Raw genomic sequence first — 21215 nt, 5'->3', positions numbered from 1 at the left:
TTTTTTAAGTGTGGAATAACAGATGCTTGTTTGATAAGGCACTACAGGTGAAATCTTAAATCCCCAAATCAATGAGATGGCACACAGTCAAGTACCTTGCTGCTCTCATTTACTCCCTCAAGGGCTTTCCTGCCTATCTGACACTTCCCAGCTACATCACAAGCTCTCAGTTTCAGACACTTGTTTGTCTACAAGACAATAGTTTAAAATGACATCAGCAGGATTATACACTTGCATCCATCTTGAATGACAGTTCTCATACAGGATGTGTCAACACAGGCCACTGCAATACCCTGTTTCACAAAGCCAAATCCAAGAGCTGCCCCATCACTGAAGAATGAGTAACTCAGGCTAGTTACATACAGAAGAAACCAGAATCCCCCCAGAAAGATTTATCCCTGATGTCAGTTTGCTATTTTAACCATATACAAAACATAGATTGTTTTACTGTAAGACAATGCTGACTCCCTCCAAAGATGTGCTCTTTCTAAAAAAGCTCATACAAAAAGTTTATGATGTCAGTGGAACTTGGACTTTTTAATACCAGTGCAGAGCTGAAGTTGAGTCTAAAAAACAAAAACCAAGAGGTGATGGCATCTCAGGGGAGGTAGATGTGTAACTGGAAAATCATTCACTACACTGCAACTATCACTCCTTAGCTTGACTGACAGGCTCATTAATTTTAAGAGCATGGGAACACATTATGAAAAATCTTGGAACTATCTTCAGAAATGCAGCTGGAGTGCTAGCTAAAAAAAACCCATATTGGCAGATCTACAGTTTCAAATCCTAGTCATGAAATGGACAGTTTTTAATTAGCCAGTGTACAAATGGTTTGAGGTATTTGAAAATAAATATTACTATGTATATTCTATAATAAAACTAAATTCAGATGTTTTAGAGGTTATTACAGTGATGTGTATCTCTGACAGTTGTGGTGCTCACAGCATTACAGGACAGGACAGGATTCAGCTCTTCTCCCTTCAAAAAGCTCTGTCAGTAGCCATTAAGTAATCCTGACCTAATGGAGAATCCCTGCTAACAGCAACATAAACTCTGTTACAGAGAACTGTAATGAACCTGCACTTGGCAAAAATGGAGAGAGAATGGGAAGACAAGTGTAGGAGCATCAGAAAAAACAGCCAAATAAAAGGGCTTAGGAGAATGGTATGTGTTGACAGCACCTGGATTAGCACAGCTCAAAACATCCATGTGCAGCTCCCTAGGATGCTCAGATTGGGAAACAAAAACCAGAGAGTACATTCCTAGATTCACAGAGGTGGCACAGGATGGAGCAATGAATTACTGACAGCTTCTAACAGGTAAAAAAAGACACATCCAGAACAAGCCTACAGTTACAATGCTGAGAGGAAGACAGGAAAAACAATGAGGACTACACAGTTAATATCCCTTGTCTTCCATATCATCACAAGGTATCCTGGATAGATCACTTGTAGACATGGAGCTTGGGTTTGTGAATATGTAGGCATGAGACAGATAAAATGAGCAAACCTGGTTTTATCTTAAAGCAAAAAAATCACCTTCCTTCCTGTAAAGTCTGGATTTGCTACATGACTGTTGTAACATTTCCTTGTTAGAAGACTTCAGGCAGAATGATTCAACCTTGGTAAGAACAACTGTGCACCAGTCCTGTGCTATTTGCATTTCTGTTCATCTCTAAAGATTCCATGGTAGACCACACCAAAACCAAACTCAAACTCCACAACAGTACTTAGCCTGAAATTAAACCACTCAATTCAAGCACCTGGGTGTGCACTGGATGTCTCAGCTCCTGCTGTAGTCAACAGAGAATAATCTACACAACCAGAAGAGTGTAATTCAGCTAAATTTACCCAATTACCCAAGGAGCTGCCTAAAATACATACTCCAGCACAACCTGCCTGTTCTCCAGCTGTCAGAAGTCTCCCAATGTGCCCACCAGCTCTTTGCATGCTGTGGAAACCCTGGTTGTTCACTGCCACTTGAAATGTTTTACATTTAGGACTTCGAACCAGAGCAACAGAACAACAGGTTCTAACCTACAACAGGACTAAGCTACACTGATTATAACATGAATTCAGACACCTCAGCCACCCGTGGAGATGTTCTGACCTCCCCAGCTTTCTGCATGTAACATCCACATGGGGTCATGTCTTAGCACCACAACACACAATTGGCTCTGTATTCATTCTGCAAGTCGGAGGTGATGCAATTTGCTCCTGCATATAAAAGAATCACCCACAAAACAGCCTCTGGGTGAAGTTTCTGAATTAACAATTAAATTAAGAATATTCTCCCTGTAATGGTGAGCACGCTGTGCTGTCAGGCTTTCAAAAACAATGGATAGAGCAATGCAGCATGCCACATTTTAAATTACAGAAAGAAGAAACCATTCATTTCAGAAATGAGGTGTGACAAGCAAGATCTGTCTTCAGGTTTAGCTCTCGTTCAAGGAATCAGAGAAACTACTCAGAACTTCATCTAATAGATTTATCTAAGAACATCCTTACCTAAAAGCTTGTTTTCCTTGACAAAACACCTGAATTCTGCACCAGGGATTAGTTCACACCATTTGCGAAGAACAAGCTGCAGAGGGAAAGCAAATGACAAAATATTGTCTCAGAAAGGTAACAGGTAACTTTTTGTCAACAGATCAACATCTACAGTTCTGCTGTAGTGGTCAGATGACCTATGATACAAGAAAGCAAAAGAACCTTAACCTGCAGTTCACATAACCATTTCAGCAAATACTTCCAAGCAATTAGACTTAATATCTGTCTCAGAGAATCACAGGATGCTTTCAGTTAGAAGGCACCTCTAAATACCATGTAGTCCAAACTAGTTTAAAGCAGAAAGATTCAGACTGCACATAAGAAATGTCTTCACCATGAGGACTGTCAAGCATTGGAACAGCTCCCTCACGGAGGTTGTGCAGCCTCCACCCACTGAGCTTTTCAGACCAGATTTGATAAAATGCCAAGCAAGCCAATTTGAACTCTTACCTGGCTTTGAGCATGAGAATGAGCTAGAGACCTCCTGAGGCCCCTTCCCACCTTAATTATCTTATGCTCTTCTACAGTATTTATAACTGTGAAATCGTTTACGAATCGACTTCCAAGTTACATTAATGATAAAGCATGGAAAATAAAAACCCTGCTGTACAACACAACAAATCTGTCATGGAATTGGCACAAAGTTGCTCCCTAGTCAAAGGAGCTGATGAGCAGAATTAAATTTATCCAAATCAACCTCTATTCTGGTACACACCCAAGCAGAGTTCTGTGACGCCTTTGAAGGCGCAAACCAGTTAAAACAAGGACACAGGACAGAAATAGAAAGCAAACTATTATAGTCCACAGGACAGACTGCCTGGTAATTAAAGTATCTCTCTGGCACTTCCTCAAGTTTCTGCATTTCCTAAGCTGAAGTATTCAGAAGGATTCATTTTTTTGAAGGCCCCAGTTACTGCTACTGGATACTGGAAACTCCCAACACCCATGGACTGCAGCAGAAAACCTTCAGTAATCAGAGATGACATTCCTAACTACAGTGTAAACATGGAACTCTTTGTTCCAGCTTTCACATGTCCTGTATCTTTAAAGCAAACTAGATAGTGCTTTAAAAAAAAAAAAAAAAGGGTTCATTCACTTTTCAAAAGCCCTTTAAGCCCACAGGATGATGACAAATGTTATATTTACATAAAGACTATTATTAGAGAGATGACTAAATGTTACCATAAAAGCAGTAGCTCCACGCTAACAGTTTAAAGCATGTCTAGCTGAACATTTTAATCTGGTAACAAACATATGAAACAAGATATGACAGAACACCTCAGTTCAGGATGTCCCCAGCCAGTGCAGCGAGTTTCTCCCTCAGTAACCTCAGTGTGATGCTCACAAGCAGCACACCATCAAGGATTTATGACTTTCAGCTACTCAACTTGTCCTTCCTGTCAAAACCTGACAGACATGGGAGGAAATTGCAAGGAAGCTTCACAAGCCTGCACTTTAGCTCACCTGATCTGCAATTAAATGAACTACTTACGACCTGCAGTGCTTAACCACACTCCCCCCTCACTGCACAAGCAACACCAATAAAACAAACACAACAAATTTTATGGACATGCACTCAGGCACAAATGGCACCCAGGCTGTGAGCATTTTGTTAAAATTACTTAAGAATCATGCAAAGAGTCCTACCTCATAGTTCAGGGAAGGATCAGGGGAATCATCAGTACAGTGAATAAACCTGGAAAATCAAAGCACGGGCATCAAAATCTGCTTTACATGTAATATTTTAGCCACGGTGAGAAAAATAACCCCAAACTGTGAATCACAAAAACTACTGTTAAATTGTTTCCAACATGTAAAAACTAAGTAAAGGCAATACATCAATAACAAACCTCCTTCTCACAATTATCAGGGCGGGGGGGGAAAAATCACCTCTTTTCTTCTACTGCAATTTAGAAGCACTTAAATCTGGACAGGGATGAGGCCAAAATGTGAGTGTTTATTCACTATTGATTTATTTCTGTTTGAATCAATAGTGCTGCTCCTTTCCCTTTGCATTTTTATGTTGGCATAACTGAATTCTCAAAGAACCAGATAAACTTGAGCAATCTAATCCAGTTTCATTGCAGCATGTTTTCCTGAGGACTTTTAATGTTTAACTTCCCAAACCACACAACAGAGACACATCATCATGCCTTACAGCAGCTCATTTCCATGAATAAAGGATGCAAAACAGCACTGCTGCTCGGCACTTCTGATACCACAGCACAGGATCTTTCTAAATTAAGAGCCTTAAGAAATACTCTTACAAATCTCTTGAGAGAGGGAATAAACAAAACTATTTCCATAACTGCAAGCAGATGTCAAGGTTTTGTCCCTTGTGAGTAGCTGACTCTGTGTGTCTCCTTTCAGGAACTATCAAGAATGGAGGCAGTTCTAACCCAAGTCAACTTCCATGTGCCTTTTACAGCAAACCTTGCAAAAATTCTGTAACTTCCAAAGGGAATTTGCAGAAGAACATGCATTTTCCTTCCAATTCTACTCCCCGACCTTGGCAACAAACTCCTCAGAGGCACAGAACTGTGCAAAGGGTCACTGCTGAGCACTAGTCCTAAAGGCAACATTTATACCATCTCCTCTTGGCAGTGAACTTCACTGAGCAACCCAAAAGTCTCCCATGTCTCACATAAGCACTGTGTTTGTAGGACGTGGCTGCCCAGCCTTTGGTTTGAAGCAAAGCGCGACTGTAAGAGTTTGTTCTGTGAGCTGCCAGCAGAAATACACTTCACACGTTTTAGTTTAGACTTTAATATCCACAACACCCAGAAAAGTAGGGCAATAGCTTTCCAAAAGCTCTGTGATCAAACACATCATATATATCTGTAAGCCTGTGTAAACAGATAACAACCTTCAGCTCCAGTTAGGATTCCCCACAATTTAAGATCTGTCAAGGCAGGAGAAACAAACCCATGAGAACTCACAGTTTTGAGATTCAAAATTCCTCCCTTACTAGAATATATGCCTGTCATGCTCAGGAAAATATCCCCCCCCAAAGCCAAAATAAACAATATATAAAAAGGCAGCTAAAGTCCAGCATATGGGGGTTTACAGTCTCTGCACACTAGGACCTGCACTGCCTCTCAGACTTCCATATCTGAGACTGGGATACCTCCAATGTGCTTCAGTCCTACAACACACAGTCTTTTCCAGCAGTCAAAAAACTCCAGCCTAATGAACAATCAAAATTATCCTCTAACTCAACCCTCAAACATTTTGGACAAGAGCTGTGTGGGGAAGGATACTTCCTCTTTCCTTGTAAGTTAGAACATTAAATCCTTGGGTGCCACCCCAAGCCCCACAGACTGCTGTAGAATCAAGCCAAAGAGGCAGAATTATGAGTACAGGCAAAAACACTGCAAGATCCAGTAGGGGTACTTTTCTTGAGCCTTAATGACACAGGACTGAGTACAAATGAGGAAAAAATGGGAGAACACAGCGAAAGATAAAATAACGGTTTTGCAGTCTTATTTTTCCTTATAACTAGTATCATGAGGATTTGTCAACAAAAGGACGTTACTACCACTCCTGTTTTGGGGGTAAATTTTGGGCAACTTGAGGTTGCAATTTTATAGATTTTACCAGTTTCTTGTAGCATTAATTGTTTAGACCCATCTGAACTCATCTGTTACAGGTGGCCCTTTGATCTCCAGAGGCGAAAGACTTAGTGGGGTTTCTTTAACCCACATCCTACCCGGGTCTGGAGGTAGTTGAAAGAACAACCAGAAAGACTTCAGGAACCCCAAATTAAGACATATCTGGGCTGTATTTTCTGAAACCTCCAAAAACTGTCATTTTCAATACTATTAAGGGTGAAGGGGTCAAACTCTTTTGCTTATGGGCCTGTGCTGTGGTCAACAGCTTGTTTACAGATTTATACTTAGATGTCAAGAGCAGAAGGACCAAGGTCTCTTTACATATAGCAGCTGTATTTAAACTCCAAATGCATATTCTCCACCACAGGACACATGACACAAAGCCACTATGTAGTCAGTTCTCAACACTGAGAAAAGCAATTTCAAGAAAGTTTGCAAAATCCCCAGTACCTACCCTGCTAAAAAAGCCATGAACTCATTTGCAAATCACTGAGGGTATTCTGTGGATAATTAGGAACTATTATGAATATGATGAAAATTGTAAAATTTATTCTGTACCTGACACTTCCCTGCTATCATCTCATAGCTTATTTTAAAAGCTTAATTAAAAAAAGAAAAAAAATCAAAGGAGAAACTTCTAACAGCCTTTGAACTGTATCTTTATTCCTTGAATATTGAAACTTCCTGGAACTTTAAGGACTAAAAGAAATAGGAAATTCAAGCACCATTCAAAAGAGGATCTTGTACCACACCGTAAATTGCTCAGAAGAACAGGGTGAGAGTAAAACTTCAAGAAAAAAAAAAATCAAAGGCCTCATTTTCTACATCCTCTCATGTGTAATTGCCTTCCTTGAAACAGGTTATATTAAAGCCTAAGCCAACAGCTACTGTTCTGGCTAAAAGGTATTGGAGTGCCAAGGCACATCTTCATAATCCAACACTGCCTCCTATGTCCTGTTAGGAGAACACAGGCTGTTACTCCACATCTCAGAAAAACTTCATCATTTCTTTACAATTTGGAATTCGATATTGAAAAACCCTCTTACAAGCACCTAAATACATAAAAAATAGATCTCAAGCTGACTGAATGTCATAAGTCAAAGGGCAATCCCTGCAAAAGAAGTTCTCTGCATTAGTTTGCTTTTCAACAAGGCTAAACTTACAAGACTTTTTATTTCACCTCTGTGGTTGTAATTATTAAACAACCGGAAAAATAAGAACACTTTAGCATTTAAACCATCCTGTAGAACAGGGACAATCTCTGGAAAAATTTTTAAGGTTTATTAATGAGCATGATATCAACCTTATCTTATAATTGAAGGGGCATTATCAGATCATTAGAAATATTGCTAATTTCTACCAGTCTCAAAGTGGGCAACCACTCATGTTTTAACAAAACATAGTCCACCCATTCTAACAATAAGGAAGAAAACTGTGCTCTAAACCAAAACACACATCAAGGCTTTAAAGGGATTTTGATGAAAAGAGGAGTTTTAATCCCTCAACAGAAAACCCAGTTAGAAAGGGATTTTTTTATTAATCACACATCCACAACACTAAGTTTCTGAAAGCCCACATTAAAACCTGAAAAGTTAAGGATCACACCACCCACAAGATTTTTTGTGAACACAGCTAAGTAAAACACAATGCTGACTTTAAAGCAGAAACAACATCAACTACATTAATGAGTGCATTACTCTGAAGTCTTTGTTAATTTATACAGAATGAACAAGCAGGAAAGTTAACTCATCAGTCTGAACTTTTCAACCAAAGTGTCAACATCATGAGAGAATCCAAACATTTAAAACAGTCAAAGCTTATCTGGTCATGTCAGTACATCTGCATAAAGACCATATTTTTTAATGGTTTGTATTGAAGTATGGCATGGCTCAAGTTTTCTCAGAACTCAAGATGGTTGAGAATCACAGCAAGGGCAGTTCCCTGACCTGAACAATGTACAGATTGACAGCAGGGAAGCAAATAGGAAATGGGAGAGAAAGGAGGAGGCAAGGAAAGCAGTTTGCCTTAAGTCTCACATCACTGGTTTAAAATTTCTGGATTAAAAATCAAATGTACAAATTGCCAGTGGAAAATGTTTACCGTATCATGACCCATGAAGCAGATTTTAAAGTTCATACAATTGAACAGGAAACAAAACAACAACAACAACAAGGGTATACAGCATTTCAGTTGTTACTTATGCAAGGCAAGAAACTTTTAGACCATGATGAGTATTAATGAAAGAAGCAGAAACAAAATGCATTTATCCTCCCTCCGAGTTGCCCTTCCAAGGGATTTGGATGTATTATGTATGCAATTTTCATTTGTTCAGCACTTCAGGTTCTTATGCCAGCTATATTTTTAATTTCTGCTTGCTAAGGACTAGGAAACTGGCAGCTAATCAATAGTATAATTAAGGAAGACCACTGTTCTGATTTAGCAATAATCATTCCACTGTTTGGGGACATTCTGTACCAATAACTTAGTAATTTAGAAATACCATGCACAGACTGGACAATAAGACATGCTTTGATCACGTACAAAATATTCATAAAATATAAGATACACAGAGATCAAAGTGATTTCCCACAGTCATGTCACAACCTTTACTTACTGAGCACCCACTAGCTGAGCTGTGCTGTCTGGTGGGGTGTGTGGTCTTATCAGCCTGGACAAGGATCTCTAAATGGATTGAGCCCTTGCAATCTGACGTGTTGCCTTTCTGCTGGAGGTTATTCTCCCACAGTAGGATCAGTAGAAGGGACTGTGCCTGTTCCAGGCTGCTCAGGCACTTCTGCTCTTAGTCTGGTGTGAACTTCAGGTGAAATCACTGATGGTTCAAGGTAACACCCACGCTGTGAATTCTTACACCACAGGAACTAGAATGTCTTCACTGCCTCTACCACCAGGTCCATGCTGGCTGCAGAGGGCAAGGTGAACAGCTCAGGCACCTACACCTGATTGAAGATAAAACCTGACAGAAAATGCACTGATTTCAGTGCCAGTGAAGGTGGTCAGATCAGTTCATTCTGCCACACAAATGAACACACACACAGAGTTGCCACATCTTCAAGTGAGACTTGCTAAACACTTGGTTGCCTCTCAAACTCCCTAGGAAGTGGTTAACCAAACAGGAATTCTGGAAGGACCTCAGGGTACTTTTTGCTGAACCTCTTTATACATGAGGATAGCAGAATACAAAACCTGTATTATTTAACATTCACGAAGGGTTGATACAAAGTGTGCAGTTCTTTGCAGATGCACAAAACTCAGTCCTGAAAGCCATGACAACAAAGGAGACATTAAATTTCAGCACTCAACCCTCTGAGAAAGCCATCCCCCAAGACAGTCCACTTCTCCTTAGAGGAACACCACGAAAAGCAGCTCCTTGGTGAGGCACCAAAGTCTTCTGAGAACCACTATTTACTCACCTCTGAAATGTAAACTATAGATTTCTCATCTCCCCATCTCTTTCATTCCCTACAATCCCAAAATCATAAATTCTCAATCTCATAACTGGTTCCCAAGCCCAGCATACTTTTCAAACTGTCTTCTCACTCCAGCATCTTCTCCCCTCCTCCTCAGTCTCTTCTCCTGCACCTCACAATGTTGCAGGTTAGACATGACATAAAACCTAACCCCAGAATTGGCCTGGCAACCTCACTAGCACTCCATAAATGCAGAGGTAAGGATGAGATGCTGCTACCTATCTCTTCTTGGTTTTATACGTATCAACAAACTGGGGTAAGAGAGTTGCAGGAATAAAAAAGAAGGCATGGCACTAATGCAACTGGTTTCACCCTTTAAACAAGAAAATTTCTGTCGAGTCATAAACCACTTGACATGGGACTCTTACTCTTGGTAACCCTCCATAAGGCACCTAGAGCAAGGATTCTGCACCTGACTGAGTCTCCTAGATATTGCAGCAATACAAATAAGCATTGACTAACTACTGAAAAACAAGCTCTCAGATACCAAGCCATGGATTTCCCCTTTTCTTTGAAATTCTGCTTGTCTGAAAAAAAAATAGTAATTATAGTAACAGGAGTATTAAACTCCAGAAATTTCATTTTTCTCAGAAAAATGCTGTATTTTAGAAATGAGTGGCATAAATCAATCAGATGCAGGTACTACAGGAGGAAACTGCTCCTATACAATTAAGTGCTCTTTTCATGTGAGCAGATAAAAATACACTCTAAGCACATCATATTTGTAATTTTATCTGTAACTGTTATCCTTAGTCACAGTTCCTGGAATGCATTTGTTCCAAGAGGTACAAGAACTTGGGTTCAGAAAGAGCTCTAGAAACATGTTGGCAGAAATCTCAGGCCTCTTCCAGGCAGCCACACAAACCTCAACAGCTTTAAAATTTGAAAGGGACATGGTAATCACTTGCTGTGGAAAGCAACTCAATAAAAATGGTTTTAGCCCACAATGTCATTTGGCATGTGCTACTTTATCATCTCCCTGGTTTGCCTTTGTTTTTTTGGCTGGGTACAAATCATTGTGTCACTAGGAATGTACTCACGGCTGAGTGAGGTCACGAGTAATGAAGTCTGAACTCTTGAAGAGCAGGAAGATGTCACTGAGAGCTTTGCATTTCAGAGAGCTGTTCATTGCTATCCAGTAGGCATCCTAAACAAAGAAGGAGATCATCCAAAAATGCACCTTCATGAGCAGGAGGGAATGCAGCTGAAGATGTATCTGAATATTACACAACATTTGAAATACACACAGAAAATCGTTTTTTTATTTTGAGGAAAACTTCATTAGCTGTTAAAAGAGACACAATAGTTATTGTTTTTCCTACAGATACCATGTTGAAAGCAGAGCAAATCTATTTTAAAAACTAAGTTTTTGCCTTACTGCTTCCAGGACCTTTCCTGGAATGCCTGATTGAACAGTGTCTCTTGAGAATATGATACAACAACATCTGGGGGAACTCATCCCTACGGTATAGTTTGAGTACCTAAAAATAACTAGAGGGAAGTTTATTGTCTTTTTAAAAAATGTGGGATTTTTCATCTTCACCCAGGCAGTTTTCAACCAGTATCCTGAATAAGAAGAGCCTGATCATCACACTGTTATCTGTGATCAGGATACAGAGTTTAATGTAAGAAAGTCAGTGCTGCCTTGTATCAGCCTCACCAAATATGCACCACCACCACCTGCTCTTAATCCACCAGAACAGTTTGCTGTAGCACACTCCACTGATATCTTGTCTATCACTTCTTCCTTTATCAGAACCACTGGTCTCTTCTTCTTTCCAATGCATTGAGATAAAACAAACAAACAAAAAAATCCACATAACATCTGTTACAACTTTTGGGAGTCAGCATTCTTACTTACCCTTGGAGCACTCCAGTTAAGTTTAGGAAAAACACTTCCACCCAAGGAACTTATTGCTTCCTCAACTTTAGATGTGAACTCAGGGAATTCTGGTGCCTGAACGAAGAAAAACAACAAAAATATTCATTTCAACACATTTAATAGTGAAGTGTAGCCATCTTCTAAATACCATTAGAAATACATACTGCAGAAGAAATAAACATGTCCAAAATCAGTATGAACCCCATAAAAAATAATGTCCTTGTGGAAATAAATTATTTAATAAACAAATCTGACATTCTTTCAATCAGAGAAAACTGAAAGTGTTTCCAGTTCTGACTCTCATCACTAACAAGTACCAGGAACTTCAGGAGAAAACCTGAAACTTTCTAACATAGATCATGAAATCTGCAACAGAAAAAAAGTCAAAAAAACCCAAACCTTAATTACTTACCAGTTGTTTTATACTTAGTGGTAGATTATTGTATACAAATAAGGCCCAATAATATTTAGACTTAAAAATTTATTTGAGAATTAAGCATCTCTATCAACTCACAGGCAATTTGAGTAACAGCTCCTCATTTAAGCTTTAGTTTTATAAAACCTTGTTTTATATAAAGTAATACCTTAATTAATCAGCTCTTAAATTGGGCCTTAAAATAGCTCCTTAACAATATATTGACTAAAAATAGAGGATACACTGCAAAGGTTGGACTAGAAAACCTTGCCTTGTAAAGAACACTGAAAACATAAGATGGGGGGGACAATTCCTCAGGATGCTACAAACTCCACTCAGAATGTGGTGCTATAGAAAAAAAACCAGGTTGCTGACCTTCAAAATAATATGAAAGGATTTCAAGTATATATCAGAGATTTTTCATGTGATAAGATTTATAGCAAGAATACTGTCTGAGTACTTTTAAACTCAAAGATAACTTCTAGGCTAAAGCTAATTGATGTCTCTAAAACAACAAAGCCCTCACAGTCACACAAATAATCAAAAAACCTCATGCATTTTGGCATCCCCTTACTGCAGCCTCCCCAAATGCAAACACTTAAAAAACCCTCTCACATTTTAGTGCAATGACCTGGACTGAACTTCAAATATTCTGAACCTTTCCTTGGTACATTACCTAGTCTCCCTGGGAAACTACACTTGGAAAACTGAAAAAAAAGTGCTTCTCTTATTTTTCATTATCTTTAGAGCTTCAGTCAATTCTAGAAATTGTTCCTGCAAGAAGTAAAACTCTTCATCCACTGCATTCTGATCCAATCTCCTCTTGTTTTGGCAGCAATCAGAAGTCCTACTATATAGGTAGTATCACACACTAAGCCTCCCTAGGGAAATGTTACCATCATGTCATTTGATTAACACAAGGGAATAAATATACCCACGAGAGGAAAGTTCTGTGACTGCACAAACAATCCAGATTCTAAAATTTTCTAAATTTTGAATGCCTGACATCAATATTAATGCAAGTTACTTTAAACACAGTATTTTCTATAATCCTGTATTCTAATTCTTCTTCAGAGTATAGAAGGGGCAAGGGAGACAAGTTCTACCTGACGACTCGAGTGGGTCATCAACTCAGAAAAATCAAATGAGAAAAATCCCACCTTTTTATACTGCACCTAATCCAAGGTGATCAATCCCACCCATGAACATTAGGGAGCTAAAGGGTTGAAGTCACAGTACTGATGGCAGAGAAGTGCCATGAGTCTGTTAACTCTGGCAGTGACAGGGCAACAGCAAGTTTCAAAAAAAATGCAAAAAAAGATCAAGGAAGCCTGGTTTGCATCCATCATGCTCCTGATTCTATGCCAGGCACCGTGCAAGGAGACCATAAAGACAGGAAAAATAAAAAAAAATTATAGGAATAAATGTACTTAGGAGGAAATAATGGCACATTCAGAGAAGAGCTGTGAAAATTGAGCTGCAGGGGCTTCATTTCTTCTGCATCCAGCCTGATTAAATAATTGGGAGATACTCAAAGTGGTGAAAATGAAAGCCAGCTATATTTAGAGCTGCACTTCAGTTCATTTCCTATAGTCTAACAAGTGTGTGATTGTTGGGGATGAAGAAAAGCATTTTATTTTTAGTTAAATTAAGCCAGTAAAAGTTTTTTGAAGTTACAGACATGTACACTGCCATCCATCCAGAATGGTCTGAGAGATGTCAAACACAGCAAGAGAGATGTCTGACCAGCAACAAGTTTCCTATCACAAGGCTGCAAAAAGGAAAACTGCTGACAAACCCACGTTAGGCTTTTACAGGACCTTACCTTAAGTGTTGTAGTGTTCTCATCATCTGACCACTGTTAAAAACAAGAACAAATCAAAGGTTACTGGATTCCTGAGGCATCTTTTATAATTTATGAGACGATCAGGATTCATACAGCTCCTACAACACACAGCTCAAATCACTACCCCAGAGAGCACAACATCACCATCTTCTGATTATTTTGGCTGTAAATTAAGACAGGAGAAGTACTGTGTATTCAGCAGAAGTGTTATTCTAAAAGTATGAAAAAAAGACACCTATATATCTTAATTGTGATTTATACCACAAACTTGGGACATTTCAAAACTCAGTCTTCCCTGTCTGAAGCTTGTCTCCAGCACTTCCATCCTTAGACCCATGACCCATTAGTTTCAGTTCTATTTCTTTTTCATTGTTCCTCTGTCACCTTGTAATTACACCATCTTTCACTGTTTTTCTTCTAAAATGTCCTTCTGACCTATTATGGCCTCAGAAACTTTCACTGGTTCCTGAAGTAACTCCTCCAAATGTAAGTCTAATTTCTCAGGGCATGAAACAGCATTAAGTTCAATTCCAACATCCTTCAAAATTCCCTACTCATTATTACGAATGCAATTATCAAGAAATAAAAAAAGTGTTCTGTGAAAGAGCACAGAAACATTTTAAACCCTCCCTGATGTCATAGCATAAATAATGTTTCCACGTTTTTCAAGGCAACTACCACATGATTATTATTTCTGTGAAGAACTCTCCTCACCTACAATTATGCAGAAAAGGTTATACATTTGTATTTTTCTCAAGAGACTTGACATTAAGCTGCATTTTACACTGACCTGTATTTCCTCTGTGTCATCACTCCCCTCCTGAGCATGACTTGGTGGATCCTCTCTGAAACAAAAAATTAACAGGAAAAAAAAATTAAGCACTGGAGTTTGACTTGACTATATCCATTATATTTCCACAGCATTTCCAGCTGTTGATCTCCAAATGTTTTCATAAGAAGAGTAAACCTCAAAACCCCTGGCAGAGAAAAATCAGAGCAAGTATAGAAAATTAAAGCCCGAACACCTTGCATTAGGCTGGGGCCCTCCCATAAACACTTTGCTTCTTTCATATTATTTTCTTCTAAAAACACCCTAATCAAAGCTTTTCAACACCCTATTTATTAATGATTCTTTTCCAGGTTTACTGTACTCTGACAGAAGCGCAAATTAAACTTTTTTTCTAACAAGTTTAGTTTAAATTATGCTTTGCCTCCATACTCCTTTTCCAATGAAAAATTCGTAAAACCTGAGTTTCAGATGTTGACCTGGGCGTTTCTGATTCTGAGAAGAAAATGTCCTCATACTCTGCACACAGAAAAGAAAGTCCTATGGAAAGTGGATAAACAGCCATTAGTTTCTTCCTGAAAAGTTCCTTTTCCCACAAAGGTGAGATCTGTTGTAAACACTAAAATATATGTGAGAAAGCTCCTGACTGCAAATATTCCCTTGAAGCTTTGGGTGACTTTTGAAGTTCTTTAGCCAATATAACTGTGATCCTAAAGGATCTTAAAGGAGCTCTTGAAGACTTATACCCATCAAACCAGGGTAGGATCAAATGTGTGTCCCTGCCAAAAGTCAACTCTAACAAGCTCAGTCTCTGCAGTCCCTCTGTGCAGTTCCATAAGGATTAAACTATCAGTCCAGTTTTTGAGATCTAGAGGTCAAATATTGGTTTACTGAACATCAGGAGTGATCTTGGCCTTGACTGCAAGAATATCACACTCACTTCTAGGTAAGCAAGTTGAACTCAGATTAAAAATGGCTTCCAGAAAGGATTTTAAACTGGAAACATCTTAAATTTATAATTTAAGTCAATCATGCAGCTGCCCATTATTCCATTCAGACAGCAGAAATTGTTTGTACTGCACAACTGTAAAGTCAAACCCTCAATTTCAGCTTTTCTGAAGGCTTATTAAAATAAGCAGTTGCTGCTAAGTTGCATAATTCTACATGAGCAAGTGACAATACAACTTCTTATTCAAAATGGTTTAAAAAACAATTCTAATTTCCTTGATACCCTTTAATAAAAAAGAATTTAAAAATTAAAAAAGACCTTTCCTCTCTACAAGGTGTTTAAACAGCTTCAGTTTTAAATAAATTGATAGCTGATAAATCAGACACAGCTCTGATTTTGCTCCCAGCCTGATTGGTTGGTCTGTGAGAGATGAACTACCAGTCAGGGAATTCTGGAGTGTGGACTGATTTCTGTGTTTGATCATTAACAAGATGCATGCAACAACCATTGCACAAGGAAGCCAAAAGCAGAAAACAAAGAGCAAGGCCTAGTTTCATAACAACTTTTTCTTCCATCTATCCACCTCATTCTTCTCGATCCAAACTCTTGGCATGAGTACACACACAACACATTCAGCCATATCACAGCCTGGACTGTATGTGTGCAAATGCTTATATAAAATCTTAGGATTACTGAGTTTGTATACAGCTTATTTTATTGAGAATTAAACTCAGGTAATGTCACTTCACCCCTGGATAGGGCAGCTGGCACAGGGATGGCGTGGGACAGGTCGAGCCTCCAAACTGACCTGACCAGATCCAAGCAACCAAAGACAAACCAGCAGCTGAGCACCCCAGAGCCTGGGGCACTCTGCAAGGAAAGGTGGGAAAAAATGAAAGGACTGTCTCCACTTGGTCAAGAATGAAGTTTATTACATGGATTTTAGAATCTGCTTCAGCAAACCAAGTTTCACTATCAACATTCAGCCCATTCCCATGCTCATACAGTGTGGGGTTTACTGCAGCCAGACTGGACAAATTTAAAAAACCTCATTATGCAAAATACAATGTGTATATGCAAAACAGTGCTGTGAACATGAAATGGGAAAATGTAAAACGTAAAAGATTTCTCTTTACCTTCCGGAAACCACGAGTGTTCCATCATCCAGCAAATATTCTTTCACGTTCTCTGGCAGGGGAAGTATAACACTGGAAGAAAACATGAAAATTTCTTTAATACCTTATTATTAATATTACCTGTTATAATAAAAAACTAGTTGGACAAAAGAATTTGTTTTTTTAACAGCGCTTTTTTTTTCAATAACACTGTGTTTTATCCTCTAACACTATGAAAAAACAATTCTCTTTCTCTCCTCTTATCCCTTACCCAAAGGGCAATGCCAATTTTCCCTCCAGGGAAGTACAGGACAAAGAGTCAAAAGTTAGAGATGAAATTCATAAAAATGCCCCACTCCTTCAAAGCTCTAAGAAATTTAAAGTAAGTGTGTGGCCTGTGAAGAGACAACATGTTGCTCAAACTAAAGGTTTCCCTTCTGAGATCCAAACCAAAATTAGCCCATACCATCCTAATGCTCCAAAAATGCAGGACTATCATTAAACTGACCAAAAACAAGCCTGTGCTAAACCTGAAAAAAGATAGAAGACCAAATACTTTGATTATTAAAAGCCTCATGTCAGCACTTTTTGATCCCACAGGGCAGCTACCTCAAGCTTGACTTTCCTGAGTTACTGGTAGTTCTTGTAACCATCCTGTGACCTGCAGCAGCACCTCAGAAACTGTGGAATTCCCTACGGCTTCCAGAAATACACAGAAACACAAAGTCAGCCACTTGGTTTGGATCTATTCAGACACAGCTTCTTCCAGGAGGAACAGCAGTGTGGATAGCTGGATGTGGATACTGGGAACAGTATGGCCATCAGCTGGTGCTCAGCATGGAATCCCACCAGGAGAGCAGGGAGTACAGGGTTTCTGGTGTGCCCCAGGGCTGCCCAAAACACCCCCTCAGGGTGTAGGGACAAGACCCCAGTTCTGGGGACTCCAGCTGATGGGTTGATCAAGCCTTCCCCACCTCCATCCCATATCTGCCCTGAATGGGTCCCCTCTGTTTCACCCAAACCTGTCCCAACAGAAGCCCATTTCCAACCCAGTCCAGCCCCACAGAATCACAGGTCAGGCTGGAACAGACCACATCTGGATCCAACCTCCCTGCTCAAGCAGGATCATCTTAAGAGCATATGGCACAGGATTGTGTCCAGACAGTTCTGGAATATCTCCAGTGAGGGAGACTCCACACCCTCTCCGGGAAATCTGTTGTACAGCACAAATCACAGTGCTCTTACTGCATGGGAAAGAAGTTCTTCCTCATATTCAGTTGGAACTTTCTGGGCATCAGTTTCTGCCCATTCCCTCTTGTCCTACTGCTGGGCAACACCGAGGAGAGCCTGGTTCACCCTCTGACACCCTCCTTTAGATGTTTATACACATTAATGAGGTCCCCTCTCAGTCCTTACAGTACCTGAAGGAACAGATGGGGCAAGACTATTTACAAGAGCATGTAGTGACTGGACAAGGGAATGGGTTCAAATTGAATCAGAGTAGGTTTAGATTAGATTAGGTTAGGTTTAGATTTAGTTTAGGTTAGATATCGAGAGATAGGAGGGTGGTGGGGCACTGGTAGAGGTTGTGCAGGGAAACTGTGGCTGCCCCATCCCTGCAAGTGTCCAAGCCCAGGCTGGACAGAGCTTGGCACAACCTGGTCCTGTGGAAGGTGTCCCTGCCCAAGGCAGGGGGGTTGGAACGAGATGATCTTTAAGGTCTCTTCCAGCCCAGACCATTCAGTGCTTCTCGAGGCTGAACAGGCCCAGCTGCTCCCGCAGCCTTTCCTCGTAAGAGACAATTCCCTTCATCATCATCCCTCCAGCCCCTTCATCACCCTCACTCCCCTCCGCTGGACCCGCCCCAGGAGCTCAGCGACTCTCTCGCACCGAGGAGCCCAGAACTGGACACGGCACCCAAGGAGACCCTCACCAGGGCTGAACGGAGGGGCAGGACCACCTCCCTCTACCCACACTCCTCTACCCGCTCCCACCCAGCCCCACACACCGCCCACCCTCACCCCACACCACTCCCCTACACCCCGCCTCCCCCAGCCCCGCACCGCCCTCACCTGCGGATGGTGACGGCCTTGAAGAGCGGGTACCACACGGAGAACTGGCAGTGCACCACCTGCTCCTTCTTCATTCTCCTCCTCCTCCGCCTCCTGCCCCTCAGCGCGGCCGCTCCCGGAAGCTCCGGCCCGGCCCGGAACCTCCCGCGCAGCTCCGGGCGCCGCCCGGCGCCATCGCGGGCGCACCGGCCCCGCCCCCGCCGCCTCAGCGCTGCCGGCGGAGCCGCTGCTGCTCCCTCGGCGCCGCTCTCCGCTGCCCTGCCCCGAGCCGCCGAATAGCTGAGTAACGGGTCGCTGTTTTAGGTCCTGCTGTCGTCTCTGTGCCTGTCTGTCCCCCTGCATGGAGTTGTTTCGTGGAGTCATGGAGTGCAAACGGGTTGGAAGGGAACTTAAAAGATCTCGTTCCGTGGGCAGGGACACCTCCCGCTAGACCAGGTTGCTCAAGGCTTTATCCATGCTGGCATTGAACATTGCCGGGGTTGGGGCATGCACAGCCTCCTTGGGCAACCCGTGCCAGTGTTTCACCACCCTAATATCGAATTTCTTCCTAAATTTCCCCTGTTTGAGTTTGTACCCACTACTCCTTGTCCTGTCACTACAGTTCCTGATGGAGAGTCCCTCTCTGGCTTCCCTGTAGCCCTTTAAGGTACTGGAAGGTGCTCTGGGGTCTCCACACAACCTTCTCCCCTCCAGGCTGAACAGCCCCAATTCCTCAGCCTGTCTCCATAGGGCAGGTGCTCCAGTCCCCTTATCCCCTCCTCTGAACTTGCTCCAGCAGTTCCACGTCCTTCTTATGTTGGGGATGCCAGAGCTGGACGCAGCACTGCATGTGGGGTCTGACCAGAGCAGAGCAGAGGGGCAGGATCCCCTCCCTTGCCCTGCTGCTCCTTTTGTCACAGTCCAGGACACTTTGGCTCTCTGGGCTGCCAGCTTGCACTGCCAGCTCATGCTGAGTTTGTCATCAACCACTCTTTCCTTTTGTTTTGTCCCAAGTCAAGTAATAACTGAGTAATATGTTCTTTTTTAAGCCACGTGGTTCTGCTGTCGTCTCTGTGCCTGTGTGTCCCCTGCATGGCGTTGTTTCCATCCGGTATTTCCTCACACGCTCTCCCATCTGCTGTCTGGGGACGTCTCCCCCAGCCCTCACAGCTGTCTGGGAGTTCGATAACAACGTGGAGATACTGCTAACCCTCCTCTGCTCGTGCAAGATAGTCCTTGCTGTTGCTGTTTGTCCCGCAGTTATTTTTTCATGTTTTACTTGGCTCTGAGTGGGTCATGCGTGCTGCTAAATACTATGACAGAAATGAAACATTTCCCCCCCCCCCCCCATTTTCTCCCTCTCCCTTTTTCCCATCAACTTCTGCTAATTAATTCATTTTGTTTCTAGAATTCCTTTTTGTTTCAGCCACAAGTTTAAAGTGACTTGGGAGCTTTTAATGATGTTTGTCATCAGCACACATATCTCAAAGTGCTGTTGGGTAAATTGTGCATAAAACGCTGCCAGTGTCCCTTTTGCAGGTTATTTATAAGAAAACCTGTATTTTGTTTTATCTTGAGCTTACTTTAGGACATCATTGCTGAGCTTCCATTAAGTCTGGTTGCTGTCAGCTGGGATGTGTGTTTGGATCAGAGAATGTCTTCTGAAAAGTGATGTAAGGTTTAATATTAAAGTACAGTTCTGACACTTTGGCTTCTCTCTTGAGCTGAGTCACAGGCCTCAGTTGGCTTAAGATTTTTACTCCTGGAAAGGATAATTTTTAAACTGCAAAATGACTGAATGTTGACTTCAAAGGAAACCACTCAATAAAGGAAGAAGCAATAGGAATAAAGTTACAGGTTTTATAAATGGCATGCCTTGTGCATGACTGAGTTTGACCCCAACATGAAATAAATGAAAGAAGTAGCATGCTTTGCCAGCAAAAGCCCATAACACTGTCCACAAAAATTGCTAGAGAAAGCAGAATTGGGCCAAACATTTGTTTTTCCCCGTAATTTATAGTTTGAGTGCTGTTGGTTCATGTTAAGGCAGCTGATAAATGTGAGCACTGTGACATATTCTTAAGATTGCATTGATAACTATTAAAAATGTATATTCTTAGAGCTCATGTAATCCTAAATGAGCCAGCCAGGTTCCCAGGCTGCTGTGTGAGCTGCCTTGTGTTTTTAATTCAAATGATGCAGTGGGAATTTTGTGATAGAAGAAGAACCTTCTTGTCAGAGGGCTGGAAGACAAGGTCTGTTCTGAAGCCAAACAGGGCTTTAGAAACCTAATGTTGTAGTGTTAAATTCAGTTTTCAGTTGCAGCTAATGTTGTTCATGAACAAGAGGTGTTGCCACCCTTGACAGTATGACCAATGTGAGAAACCAGAACTGCAGCCCTTGTTTAACCAAATGGCATTTCAGCTTCATAACTGCAACGACTCTCACTTCTTACAGCCAACTGAATTCGGAAAAAATTACTTTTTGGTGGAACTTTTTAAAATGTCACTATACATAGA

The 21215-nt window shown here is 41.1% G+C and overlaps 1 protein-coding gene across 1 annotated transcript in view; it reads right to left on the bottom strand.

The window, feature by feature from the left end:
• Window positions 1-18885, bottom strand: part of CDC123 (cell division cycle 123) — a 32551-nt gene extending 13666 nt beyond the window's left edge. Inside the window, exons 1-8 of the mRNA XM_051795199.1 lie at window positions 18718-18885; window positions 16667-16738; window positions 14585-14639; window positions 13774-13806; window positions 11513-11608; window positions 10692-10798; window positions 4200-4248; window positions 2511-2586 (exon numbers count right to left, since the gene is read on the bottom strand). Of these exons, the coding sequence (XP_051651159.1) occupies window positions 2511-2586; window positions 4200-4248; window positions 10692-10798; window positions 11513-11608; window positions 13774-13806; window positions 14585-14639; window positions 16667-16738; window positions 18718-18791 (562 nt within the window). The 5' untranslated portion in view covers window positions 18792-18885. The remainder of the gene's footprint in view (window positions 1-2510; window positions 2587-4199; window positions 4249-10691; window positions 10799-11512; window positions 11609-13773; window positions 13807-14584; window positions 14640-16666; window positions 16739-18717) is intronic.
• Between the last annotated feature and the right edge of the window lie 2330 nt (window positions 18886-21215).

This window comes from Manacus candei, unplaced genomic scaffold (genome assembly GCF_025592945.1).
Source record: "Manacus candei isolate 608988 ecotype Guabito, Panama unplaced genomic scaffold, ASM2559294v1 h1tg000042l, whole genome shotgun sequence".
NCBI classification, from domain to species: domain Eukaryota; kingdom Metazoa; phylum Chordata; class Aves; order Passeriformes; family Pipridae; genus Manacus; species Manacus candei.
The sequence above is the reverse complement of the archived record's forward strand: the minus strand, read 5'-3'. Positions and strand labels throughout refer to the sequence as shown.